Genomic DNA, 13,388 nt, shown 5'->3' on the forward strand with positions numbered 1-13,388 from the left:
AGTCTCTTCTTAGTATCCTGAACACGCACCAACCTCAAGATCCTGGGTCCCTTTCTAACTCAGGGTGAGCTGGTTCTCAGTATGCAGATGTTATGCAAATTAGTCTACTACCCCTTTTCACTCAGGGTGACCTGGTTTCCACTGAGCCAATTAAGCAGGTCTCACCAACTGCATATTTCTTAGGCAACTCTTTATTCCAGCCCCTGGGCACACTTCTTCTTGCCTAACACTTTATGCTCTTAGTACTTCGGACACACAGTCCCTCTTTGAACACACAGTTCTAGACACACAGTCAAACTCCAATGGTTTAGGGACTTCTTACCCCAGGACTTTCAGCCTGCTGTTTGAACACACAATTCTACCCCCAAGTCCATCAGGTTAGCCAGTATCTTTCCGGGGCTCTCTCTTCTTCTGCTGCTAGCTCACTTCCCTCTCCTTTCACACTCAGGTGGGGTACAAAGTGGTTAATTAGCTACCCAGGACCCAGCCCATAATCTCCTACACCTGTGGACCTCCCAGGGCTCTCCCGGGTCCTAGCGACCTCCATCTTCTTCTAGCGCCCTCTAGTGGCCTACACCCTATAAGACACCCTCTTACTTATCACAATGTAGAGGGTTTTTCTCCTTTTCCTCCCTCTCAGATGGCATGTCAGGGCTACCTTTCTTCTCATTATTTAACTCTCCTTGACAGAAATTGCTGCACACCAAAGTAAGATGTCATTGGGGAAACCTGTCAGGGCAGCATCATGGTACTGGGGCTGCAGACATGGAGACATGTTGGCTAGTTCACAAGACTGATACTCTTTATTAGAATGGAGCAGGAGGAGAAGGTGACACTGGAGTTCCTACATCTTAAGGGACAGAGTGCAAAGATGTTACCTGACATTTTTCTTTTCTCTGCAGACGATCTGAAAACATCAGCAGATAGATACCAGGTGCTGCTTCATAGTCTTTCAGTGGTGGCACTTTGTGTCCCACTCTCAGCCTGGCTAATGGACCTCCATAACAGTCCACAAAGCACACCATACACACCATTTGATGCTCTCTGGGTTCCCAAAAACTGTGGCAGACCTTGTTCTTCTGATATAATGGACATTGGAGACAGACCAAATGGCAAAGTTTTGCATTTCTACTAAAGGTCTCTACTTATCCAAAGGTATACAGCCTTCCAATTCTGACTGGCACGGTGCCACCACCTAGACCAACTCCCCCTTAATATCAAATTTATGCCCTACTCTCCTAATACCTCTGTCAGCTGCCCTGACACTTCTTCCACAATTGTTTGTATCAGGACTCTATCATCTAGTCCTCTGGCTCCTCTGGCACTTTTGAATCTTTTATGAGGAAGTGATGAAGAGCATTTTCTTTAATTTCAGCAGCCAGTATCAAACATGAACATGGCAACCTCTCTCTCTCTCTGTCTGTCTTGCCACACTCTAAGCTACAAAACTAAAACAACACACAAAGACTGGTTGAAACTGGAGCTATTTATACAACTGAATGATTTCTTTGTATTTGAAGTCTCATTATGACTGCAGAATAGTTTCTACATTTAAATCCATGACAATACTTTTCATGAGAGGGTGAACATTTCCAGTCTCTCCAGAAGATTTTCAGGATCTAAGAATCTTAAGTCTTCATTCATCCTCAGCAGAACAACTCTTGGCAAATTCTAATTATAAGAGTAAAAGAAGTGCTAATTATAGTATTTTGTACATCAGGCTGTCACTCTCATTTTCTATAGGCTTTGAGAATGTCTCAGTTTTGTGTTGTAATGATACTCATGGCCCAATGCACAAAGCTTACTGTACTGGGAACCTTTCCTTTAGACTGGTTGTAGCCAGTCTAAAGCAAGTGTTATTTACGGAGCAATGCACAAAGGGGTTTTCTATGGCTCTAGCATGTGCCATTAGCAGCCACCGAGAAACCCATGCAAATTTATTACAATAAGCTCATTAGTATTCTAATGAGCATTCTGGGCAATGCACAGCTCCAGAGTGCCTAACTTTAATGAGCTAATTTTACAGGTGCTCTGGGACTGGAAGAGGGAAACACAAATAAGCAGCTGTAAGGGCTGCGCGTTTGTGCTCCCTACATCTCCCCTCCCAACACCCCCTCCAGCAACCCCCAAATCTTTTAAAGATTCCCCAGTAGTCCAGTGGACCCTGATCCTGAGCCCCCCCACTGACCCCCTCCCCCTCACTCCAAAGCAACAGTTTACTGGTGGTTCGGTGGACCCCATATCCCACTGCACCCCCTCCCAGCCTTTCCCAAACTAAGTCACCATGGTGGTCCAGTGGACCTGACTCCCCGGCCCTCCCCCAAGTAAATCACTCTGATGGTCCAGTGGACCAGCACCTCCTCCCGGACACACAAGCATAAAAGCCTTGGTGGTCCAGTGGACCTGCCCTGCCCCCTCTCCCGGACCCCCCTAGCAAAGATATACCTGGTGGTCTAGTGACTCCCCCTCCGCTCTCTGTACCTTAAAAGGTTGGAGGCAAGAAGGCAGGAGCAACACCTCCTGCTTCTGTGCCTGCCTGGAACAAAATGGAAATACATTTGACAGCTTCAAATCGCAAACAGCAACTGAAACATGAAGGGGGTTCCGTGCTTGTTTGCAACTTGGCAATTTTTAGCATGGCACCTATATTTAACAGGTGCCACTGTGCATCAGCCACTCAGTTACTACTACTACTACTACTTAACATTTCTAGAGCGCTACTAGGGTTACGCAGCCAAGTAAAATGAACCTGGAATCCTATAATCACTCCTTACCCTAAGCACAAAGTCATCAACTTTACTTCCTGATGGCAAGGTATAGATAAGGGAGCTTAGAGAGGTTCTGTTCACCAGATCTTTGGCGATAAGGGTGGTTCAGTAGGACTGGAGAAAAGCCACTTACTGTCTTTCATTCTGAAATTGGTAACAAGTGGGATGTAGGGATTCTGGTGGTGGGAATGTTAATGGAGACTCTTGTGAAGGAAAAAGTACTGAAACATATGGATGTAGTTCTATAAAGGTTGCTTAAAGTAAACCGTGCCTAACTTTAGGCGTAGTTTATAGAATACACCTAGGCACATTTTTTTCGTTCTGATTTATAAGGTGTGATGTATAGAATCTAGCCCTAAATGTCCAGCATTATCCCCCAGATTCTATATAGGTCACCCAAATTTGTGCACCCAGGGCAGTTGCACATGCAAATTAATTAGTTAACAAGGCAATAATTGGAATTAAATTTTAACAATTTGCATTCATGCATGCATCTGCCCTAGTTGCTGTTCTATAACATCTGTGCCTTTTTCTGGTGTGCAACTGAAAAGAGATGTGGCCGTGGGAGGGGTATGGGCGGATCAGGGGGCTTTCTTAGAAGTTAGATGCAATGTTATAGAATGCTGTGATTTGTGCACCTGTCAAAAATTAGGCACCGGCTTTTACACCTGGTTTCAGCAGGTAAAATGGTGCTGTCTAACGTTAGGTGCAAAATCTGTGCTAAGCTGGTATTCTATAAAGCACAGACTACCCTTTGTAGAATGCAAGTTTAGCGCAGATCTTTGCGGCACCTAACTTTCAGTGCCATTTATTGACTCCAGCCCCATTCATATAGGACTAGATTCTGTAAATGGTGTCTAAATTTGTACGCTGACAAAAATGAGCACTGACTGTTCCTGTATAAATTGTGCTCCGAGTTGGGTGCTGTGTATAGAATAGCGGGTAGCACCGCGCTTTATACCAACTGAATCCTGGGGTAAATCCTTGCATGTAAATCAGGAACAGATCCCCCAAATTTTGTAATACTGCGCACATCCTTAGTGAACACCCCTGATCCACCCATGCTTCACCCAAGGCCATGCCCCCCCTTTCAGTTGCACGCTAAAAAATTTACACGCACATCTTTATAGAATCACTCTTTAGCTAGATGCGTTTGTAAATCCAAAATGTTGCCAATTAATGCCAATAATTGTTAATGCCCATTGGTTCTAATTGGCTCATTGCTCAATTAAATTGCACATTCAAATTGAGCACACACCCAAATTTACTCAGAGTTTTGAGTGCTATTTAGAGTATTGGGGGGATAATGCTACGAAAAATGGCCTGCGCTGGTGCAGGCATGTGTTTTGGACGCGCGCAGGTCCATTTTTCAGCGCACTTGCAAAAAAGGTCTTTTTTGGGGGGATGCTGAAAATGGACATGCAGCAAAACTTAAAACCAATGCGCATCCATTTTCGGCCTGATACCAAACCACCAGCCATTGACTTAGTGGTAAGAGCTCACATATTAACCGGACGGTAATTGTCAGCATGCATATACTGCTGATTACTGCCAGGTAAGCGCCATGTGGTAGAAAATTTCTACCTTGTGTTTTGGACATGCATCAAAAATGGAATTGCTGCCTGGGGCATGCGGTAGCCAGGTGGTAGTTCCAATTTGACGCGCATTGGACATGCATAGGTGCCTACGTGCCTTAGTAAAAAGGGCCCCTTAGATCCAAAATTTTGAGAATGCTCAGTTTTTCATGTCATGGGTCCATTTGCAGTATGAAAAAGTTACATGTTTGAACTTCTGTAACTTTTTTTATTTTTTCACATAAAAACCTTATTTTTTTTGTTTCTGGAGATTTTAGTCACCTTTAATCACCTTTCCTTAGAAATGGTCACATATGTGTAGTGCCATACCGACCACCTAAGTGCCTTTTGAAAACTGAGCTCATTGAATTTAGTGGGTTACAGGATGTGGGGTAGTATGGTTTTTACCAGTAAGAGAACATGTTAGATGAATCTGATGATTGTTAGATCAGAGAGATAGGGACAAGTGTCAGATGTGGTGCACTTGGAATTCATAAGAACATAAGCGTTGCCATACTGGGACAGACCAAAGGTCCATCAAGCCCAGCATCCTGTTTCCAACAGTGGCCAATCCAGGTCACAAATACCTGGCAGAAACCCAAAGTGTAGCAACATTCCATGTAGAACCCCAAAGAGTAGCAACATTCCATTCAGAATCCCAAGTACATAAGTATTGCCATATTGGGAGAGACCAAAGGTCCGTCAAGCCCAGTATCCTGTTTCCAACAGTGGCCAATCCAGGTGACAAGTACCTGGCAAGATCCCAGAACAGTAAAGCAGATGTTATGCTGCTTATCCTCTCATACTGTTCTGCACTGGAGGCTCATAAAATACTGAGCAGTCTAGGGGAGGAATGTAAGGTGTGGATGGGACTAGAAACTGGGTGAAGGACAGATGACAATGTGGTGATTACTGCAGTTTAAACTGAAGAAAGCACTATGATGAGCAGAGTGCCTTAGGAATCAGCCCTGACTCAGATTCTGTGCAATGTCTTTGTGAGCAATATTGCAGAGGGGGTTAGGAGAAAATGTTTGTCATTTTGTGGGTAACACTAAACTCTGTTCTATAGTAGAGTGGCCACACCTGAGGAAGTGGATGGTATGAGAACTGAGCTGAGAAGTGGTTGACTGCTTGGCAGCTGAGTTTCAATATGGAAAAATGCACATATACATTTGAGGTGGAGAAATTTGAGGGACTGGTATCCAATGGAAGTTGAAATACTGATGGCCACCGAACAGGAGAGAAGTCTTGAGGTGATTACACATGATGATTTCAAAGTAGCCAAAACAGTGTGACATGGCTTTGGCCAGAACCAGCGGGATGGTAGGCTACATAGAGAAAAGTATAACTAGTAGAGAAATTGAAAGTAATCATTCCTGGAGTATTGTGTCCATTCCCAGAGGCTGTATCCCTGAAAGGACATCAACGGTTCAAAGAAAGGCTGCCTTAATGGTTCTCAGTTTGCACCAAAAGGTCTATGAGATGAGATTTAAGAATATAAATATGTACACCCTAGAGGAGAAGAGAGGCGCCATGGAGGAGATATCAGAGATGCATCCAAACACCTGAAATACAGTGGGGGAAATAAGTATTTGATCCCTTGCTGATTTTGTAAGTGTGCCCACTGACAAAGACATGAGCAGCCCATAATTGAAGGGTAGGTTATTGGTAACAGTGAGAGATAGCACATCACAAATTAAATCCGGAAAATCACATTGTGGAAAGTATATGAATTTATTTGCATTCTGCAGAGGGAAATAAGTATTTGATCCCCCACCAACCAGTAAGAGATCTGGCACCTACAGACCAGGTAGATGCTCCAAATCAACTCGTTACCTGCATGACAGACAGCTGTCGGCAATGGTCACCTGTATGAAAGACACCTGTCCACAGACTCAGTGAATCAGTCAGACTCTAACCTCTACAAAATGGCCAAGAGCAAGGAGCTGTCTAAGGATGTCAGGGACAAGATCATACACCTGCACAAGGCTGGAATGGGCTACAAAACCATCAGTAAGACGCTGGGCGAGAAGGAGACAACTGTTGGTGCCATAGTAAGAAAATGGAAGAAGTACAAAATGACTGTCAATCGACAAAGATCTGGGGCTCCACGCAAAATCTCACCTCGTGGGGTATCCTTGATCATGAGGAAGGTTAGAAATCAGCCTACAACTACAAGGGGGGAACTTGTCAATGATCTCAAGGCAGCTGGGACCACTGTCACCACGAAAACCATTGGTAACACATTACGACATAACGGATTGCAATCCTGCAGTGCCCGCAAGGTCCCCCTGCTCCGGAAGGCACATGTGACGGCCCGTCTGAAGTTTGCCAGTGAACACCTGGATGATGCCGAGAGTGATTGGGAGAAGGTGCTGTGGTCAGATGAGACAAAAATTGAGCTCTTTGGCATGAACTCAAGTCGCCGTGTTTGGAGGAAGAGAAATGCTGCCTATGACCCAAAGAACACCGTCCCCACTGTCAAGCATGGAGGTGGAAATGTTATGTTTTGGGGGTGTTTCTCTGCTAAGGGCACAGGACTACTTCACCGCATCAATGGGAGAATGGATGGGGCCATGTACCGTACAATTCTGAGTGACAACCTCCTTCCCTCCGCCAGGGCCTTAAAAATGGGTCGTGGCTGGGTCTTCCAGCACGACAATGACCCAAAACATACAGCCAAGGCAACAAAGGAGTGGCTCAGGAAGAAGCACATTAGGGTCATGGAGTGGCCTAGCCAGTCACCAGACCTTAATCCCATTGAAAACTTATGGAGGGAGCTGAAGCTGCGAGTTGCCAAGCGACAGCCCAGAACTCTTAATGATTTAGAGATGATCTGCAAAGAGGAGTGGACCAAAATTCCTCCTGACATGTGTGCAAACCTCATCATCAACTACAGAAGACGTCTGACCGCTGTGCTTGCCAACAAGGGTTTTGCCACCAAGTATTAGGTCTTGTTTGCCAGAGGGATCAAATACTTATTTCCCTCTGCAGAATGCAAATAAATTCATATACTTTCCACAATGTGATTTTCCGGATTTAATTTGTGATGTGCTATCTCTCACTGTTACCAATAACCTACCCTTCAATTATGGGCTGCTCATGTCTTTGTCAGTGGGCACACTTACAAAATCAGCAAGGGATCAAATACTTATTTCCCCCACTGTATATTTATGATATAAAGAATATAAGCCTTTTCCAATGGAAGAAAGGTTCCAGAGCAAGGAAGATATGGAATGGCCTCCTGATGGAGGTTGTGGAGTCGAGGACTGTGTCAGAATTTAAGAAGGCATGGGATAAGCATGTGAGATTGCTTAGGAAAAGGAAGAGTGAGGGGTTTCAGAGGATAGGCAGAATGGATGGGCCATTTGGCCTTTATCTGCCGTCATGTTTCTCTGTTTCTGTGATATGGGAATCCAAGGAATAGACAGGAGCAATGTTAGGAAATTTTACTTTTCACAGAAAGGGTGCTAGATAAGGGAACAGCCTCCCAGGGCAAGTGGTGGAGTCTAAAACAGATGACATCTATTATACACACAGGATCATGTAGGGCTGTGTCAGTTCTTTACTGTGGCTTTTAGCACGTCAACAACTCAGTTGTAGACAAAACCTTTTTATTTATTTCTTGGTGCTTATATTCCACATAATCTGAATGTTAATTATTCAGTTCTATGTGGCTTACAATAATTAAGACTAGAAATGCATACAATATATTTTTACAAGTATGAAGAAAGCATAAACAGTGAGATTTTGAAAACAGCAAACAAGTAAAGATATAACATTTGCTGTTTAGTTCATTGTCTAACTATGCAATCATTTGTTAAAAGGGAATGCCTTGACAAATTTGTGAAATATTAGACAGTTGCCTGCTTATAATCGAACGAGAAAAACGCCCAAGTTCCGACCTAAATCGGGAGATGGACGTTTATCTCACAAAACCAAATAAAGCGGTATAATCGAAAGCCGATTTTTGGACGTTTTCAACTGCACTCCGTCGTGGATGCGGACAAAGTTGATGGGGGCGTGTCAGAGGTGTGGCGAAGGTGGAACTGGGGCGTGGTTATCTGCCGAACAAAGATGGGCGCATTTCACTGATAATGGGAAAAAAGTATGCGTTTTTAGCTAGAATTTAGGACACTTTTTCTGGACCCTGTTTTTTCACGAATAAGGCCCCAAAAAGTGCCCTAAATGACCAGATGACCACTGGAGGGAATCGGGGATGACCTCCCCTGACTCCCCCAGTGGTCACTAACCCCCTCCCACCACAAAAAAATGATGTTTCACAAATTTTTATTTTCACCCTCAAATGTCATACCCAGCTCCCTGGCAGCAGTATGCAGGTCACTGGAGGAGTTGTTAGGGGGTGCAGTGGACTTCAGGCAGGTGGACCCAGGCCCATCCCCCCTACCTGTTACAATTGTGCTGCTTAATGCTTATTAGTCGTCCAACCCCCCCAAACCCACTGTACCCACATGTAGGTGCCCCCCTTCACCCCTTAGGGCTATAGTAATGGTGTAGACTTGTGGGCAGTGGGTTTTGAGGGGGATTTGGGGGGCTCAACACACAAGGGAAGGGTGCTATGCACCTGGGAGCTCTTTTACCTGTTTTGTTGGTTTTGTAAAAGTGCCCCCTAGGGTGCCCGGTTGATGTCCTGGCATGTGAGGGGGACCAGTACACTACGAATCCTGGCCCCTCCCACGAATAAATGTCTTGGATTTATTCGTTTTTGAGCTGGGCGCTTTCATTTTCCATTATCGCTGAAAAACAAAAACGCCCAGCTCACGCATTGTTGAATAAAACATGGGCGTCTATTTTTTTCAAAAATATGGTTCGGTCCGCCCCTTCACGGACCCGTTCTCGGAGATAAACGCCCATGGAGATAGGCGTTTTCGTTCGATTATGCCCCTCTTGGTAATCTTTTTTTTTTAATCTCACTAGGGATGGTGTTCCACCATTTTGAACCTGTATGGGAGAAATCTCTGTTCAATATGGATTTATATCTGATGTTTCTATAGCTAGGAAAATGTAGTATGAGATAGTTTCTTGATCTAGTAGACGTATTGAAAGTAGGGAAATTTATCAGCTTCATCATGTAATCTGGGCTCATGCCATAGCTAATTTTGTAGCTCAATGTACATGTCTTAAAGATGATTCTGGCTTTGATTGGTAGCCAATGTAATTTAAATAATAGTGGGGATGCCTTATCGAATTTTGAAGCTTTGCATACGAGTCTAGCAGCAGCATTTAGGGTAGTTTGATTTTTTTTGGTGAGAGATTCCTTATTCCCTAAATAAACTGAGTTGCAGTAATCCAATTGTAAAATAACTTGACCTTCACATGATAGGAATTGGTTGATGATGATCCCAAAAATATTCAATTTTTATTGGACTAAATGCATCTTTGAGAAACTTTTGAGAGTTATTGTTTCTTCACTGGGTCAGACTGATGAAACTAGGTGCCAGAAATGTGACCATCTCTGGGAAAAGGTGACTAAAATAGCAGATTCAAAATGTTGAGAATGGCCGATGTTTCATATCATAGGTCCATAATTAGTCTGAAAAAGTTATGTTTGAACTTCTATAGCTTTTTTATTTTTTTCAGATAAAAGGATGAGGGTTGGACTGTTATAGTACAATTGTTTGCTCTAACAGAATTCATTAAAATCTTATTTTTAGTTTCTGGTGACTTTAGTGACCTTTTACCAGAGATGGTCATAATATCTTGAGCTCTGCACTACCAGTTTAGGATTATACAAGTCAGGTATTTTCAGATGTTGAACTGATCTTACTTTCAATTTTCTCATTCCAGAGAGGTTTGCGTTTCGCTTTACATTTAAAGTTGACAAGATCTACACTTAGGTACATAACATAGTTGCATATGGTGTGATATTCAGTAGGAGTTAACTGCTTAAGAGCACCGCCTACCTGGTTAATTCCCATGACTGGGTCCAGCACAGATATTCAGTGGCATTTAACTAGAGAGTGGCGCTGATGATTTGCTCTGATTGCTGCGGCACTATCCGGAAGTGGAGCCTGGGCAGATCTAGAAGTTATCAAGGCATCACTCACAGGAGTGGAGCAGTAGCCTAGTGGTTAGTGCAGCAGCCTGAGAACCTGGGGAATTGGGTTCATATCCCATTGCAGCTCCATGTAACTCTGGGCAAGTCACTTAACCTCCATTGCCCCGGTACAGAATAAGTATCTGTATATAATACGCAAGCCACTTTGATCGTAACCACAGAAAGGCAGTGTATCAAGTCCCATCCCCTTTCATATAACTACCCAGGCAACTTGGGCCAGACAAAAAGCTGTTCAAACTTGCACAGATAACCATCCAAGTACTGGCTCTGACTATCAATGTTACCCAAATAACTTTTGGGGCTGCCAATGGCCCAGCACTAAATGTTGATTTCTAAACCAGCCTGTGGTGACCAATATTTAACAAAATGCTACCCACCATAGGCTGAATATTGACGGATACTAAATGACAACAAAGATTAACATTTTATTTATTTGAATTTTGCTCCCACCTTTTTCAGTAGTCACCACCCTGTGACTTACAACCCTAAATAAAATAGTATAGGAAAAGAGATGCCTTATCCACACAGAGTTGAGTTACAACCCTTAGTGAACTGAATGGGCCGTCTTGGTCTTTATCTACCATCATTTACTATGTTACAGAACTAGTGAAATGTGGACGATTTTGTGGTCTATTTACTAAACCACTTTAAGGGTTTGCAGTTAACATGTGGCCGTGGTAGCTGCAAAACCTCTATACTAACTGTTAGGACTCATTCTCGACACACATTAACGGTGCAGCTGCTAACACAGAATGCAGTTAACTACGCCTCTGGACATGCAGTTAACTCTATTGCACTGTCTTCCATGTTAGCAGTTGAGATGCCTCGAGCAGAGGCATATAAAACTGCACGGTGTACTCCCTGTCTTACTCATGTATTACCCATGCTAATTGTTAATAAAATAATAAGGATCTTAGCTGTTTTTTGAGCTCTGCGATAACAGTTCATTCACATCAATACTCATTCTAAACAACACCAGTGCTTATCAATCTTTATGTGGTCATAACACCATTGTGGCCAAATAAAACTGTGTGCCCCCCTTCACCCTGAGCTGCAGAAGAATGATGAATGTCTGGAGAGTCCACTTAGGTCGTGACTCCAGGTTTTGTGACCCCATTTGAAGTCCTGATCCACTGTTTGGGAAGCTCTGCCTAACAAAGTTTAGTATTGAATAACTCATTTGGATGTTGATCCCCAAATGGGTACTGAAAAAACGCTTATCGATATATATCGTTACCAAATCTTGGCTTTAACTAAAGCAGACTCTAGGAAGTCGTGTCCAGGCATAGCTTTATTCTGGAAGCAGAAGACTGAGGCGTGGGCATCAATTCAACATCTGAAAGCACCACCTTGAATATACAATGCTATATTCTTTAGTAGCAGAACGAGGTGATAAGGAAGCATCTTTGGAGCGTGAATTAATTGTATTATTTTATTCGTCTCATCTATATCCTATTGATTTGGAGCAATTAAAGTAAGTTAAGTTTCTGAGATAATATTGCTCTATGCAGTTTTGAATTGGTTTGCTATTGCAATTATTTTATTCGTGCCAAACCTCCTTGCCAGCCAGCCCATCCTTTGAAAATCCCCAGCCTGCGCCTAGGACTCGGGTTTGTAGTAGCCACTGATCGCTCTCTGACGTGCACAGCACAGTCAGATCCTCCTTTAGCAATGCTTAGCAAAGAAAACCAAACAAACCAGGTAGCATGTGTGAGCTCAGGGCAGCTGCTTAAAGGGGGCAGGGACCAGTCTCGCTTCCTCGAGAGGGAGCGACCAAACCCCCAGGAACGCCAGCACGAGCGCTCCCAGGTTACCGTGGAAACCATCAGCCAATTGGAGCAGAGGGAGGCTCGGCCCTGCTGTCCTGGCTGCTGCTATAAGCTACAGCTGGCGGCGGTAGCTCAAAGGTATGTGCGGCTGGGTCGGGGAGACAGCTACGACCGTGTCTATTACACATTTTTATCCGGGTTCTTCCTGCGTTTGGTGATCTGCATCTATTCAAGGATGTGCGGTAAGTAAAGCGAGCAATTTCCACCGGGACAAAAGTATGCGTTTGGTTTTTTCACCACCCCCTCCTGTGATCCGATTATGGAGAGGGGATGGGGCTGATCTTGGGGGGTCTGCAGCTCAGACAGCAGGGTGGGAATAACCCGGACGAGGGAAGTGGCTGGACAGAGTGATCGGAAGCACCCTTTCTGCTCATCCCTCTGCCGGGTCGAGTCCGGGTGCTGCAGGCTGATGCCGACTTGAAGAAAGTGACGTGTCCGTCTGGCTGGGTTATTATCAGCAGTGCTGGAGCCAAGTTATTTGGCGACAGCCACTTTCCTTCTGCTCTGATATCAGACATCCTACGAGACCCGCAAAGCAGGTGGGGAAGCCAAAGTTTATGAAAGTTGGTCCAGTCTTTGCCCCTTTCTAAGCCTTTGATCAACATGGAAAACAACTGGATCCTGAAATCTAGATGCGCTGTAATTTATGGCATATGAGCAGGGTAGGGGGGCTTTTAATAGAGGTATCTCACCAGGACAGCTAGATTCAAAACTATATGCCTTCATTGTCTTCAGAATTTCCAATCATGTTTGTAATTTAGCATTTATCTTACTCAAGACGTTGTAGGACTGAAATTCAAGGAGAGCCTAATGAGTTCAGCTTTTTTCAAAGTGATTGAATATTCTAAAATCAGGAAGCCTGTAGATTTTAAGAATGAATGGTCCATCCCCCATTTTGCTAAATCCTTTCAACACCTTTTTGATTATTTGTTGGTAAGACACAGCAACCCAACAGTGCTCGTTCCGTCCAGACATTTTGTAGCTTTTGGAGGAGCAGAAGGGGTGGGTGATTAAGAGAAGTAGGAGGGGTGAGTGATTCCCAGGATCTAGTGGGAGCCTGTACCAGCTGGGCCTTTTCCTCGTTTTGACAGTTTCCTAATCTTAGAGTGCAAGTTTTTTTTAAACCCATGGTTGATTC

The 13,388-nt window shown here is 43.9% G+C and overlaps 1 protein-coding gene across 1 annotated transcript in view; it reads left to right on the forward strand.

Moving 5' to 3' along the window:
* The first annotated feature begins 12,178 nt into the window (after positions 1–12,178).
* The window catches only part of GFPT2 (glutamine-fructose-6-phosphate transaminase 2), an 80,357-nt gene continuing 79,147 nt past the window's right edge, over positions 12,179–13,388 (forward strand). Inside the window, exon 1 of the mRNA XM_030212480.1 lies at positions 12,179–12,432. Coding sequence (XP_030068340.1) covers positions 12,426–12,432 — 7 coding nt within the window. The 5' untranslated portion in view covers positions 12,179–12,425. The remainder of the gene's footprint in view (positions 12,433–13,388) is intronic.

Source organism: Microcaecilia unicolor, chromosome 8 (genome assembly GCF_901765095.1).
Source record: "Microcaecilia unicolor chromosome 8, aMicUni1.1, whole genome shotgun sequence".
Taxonomy (NCBI): Eukaryota; Metazoa; Chordata; class Amphibia; order Gymnophiona; family Siphonopidae; genus Microcaecilia; species Microcaecilia unicolor.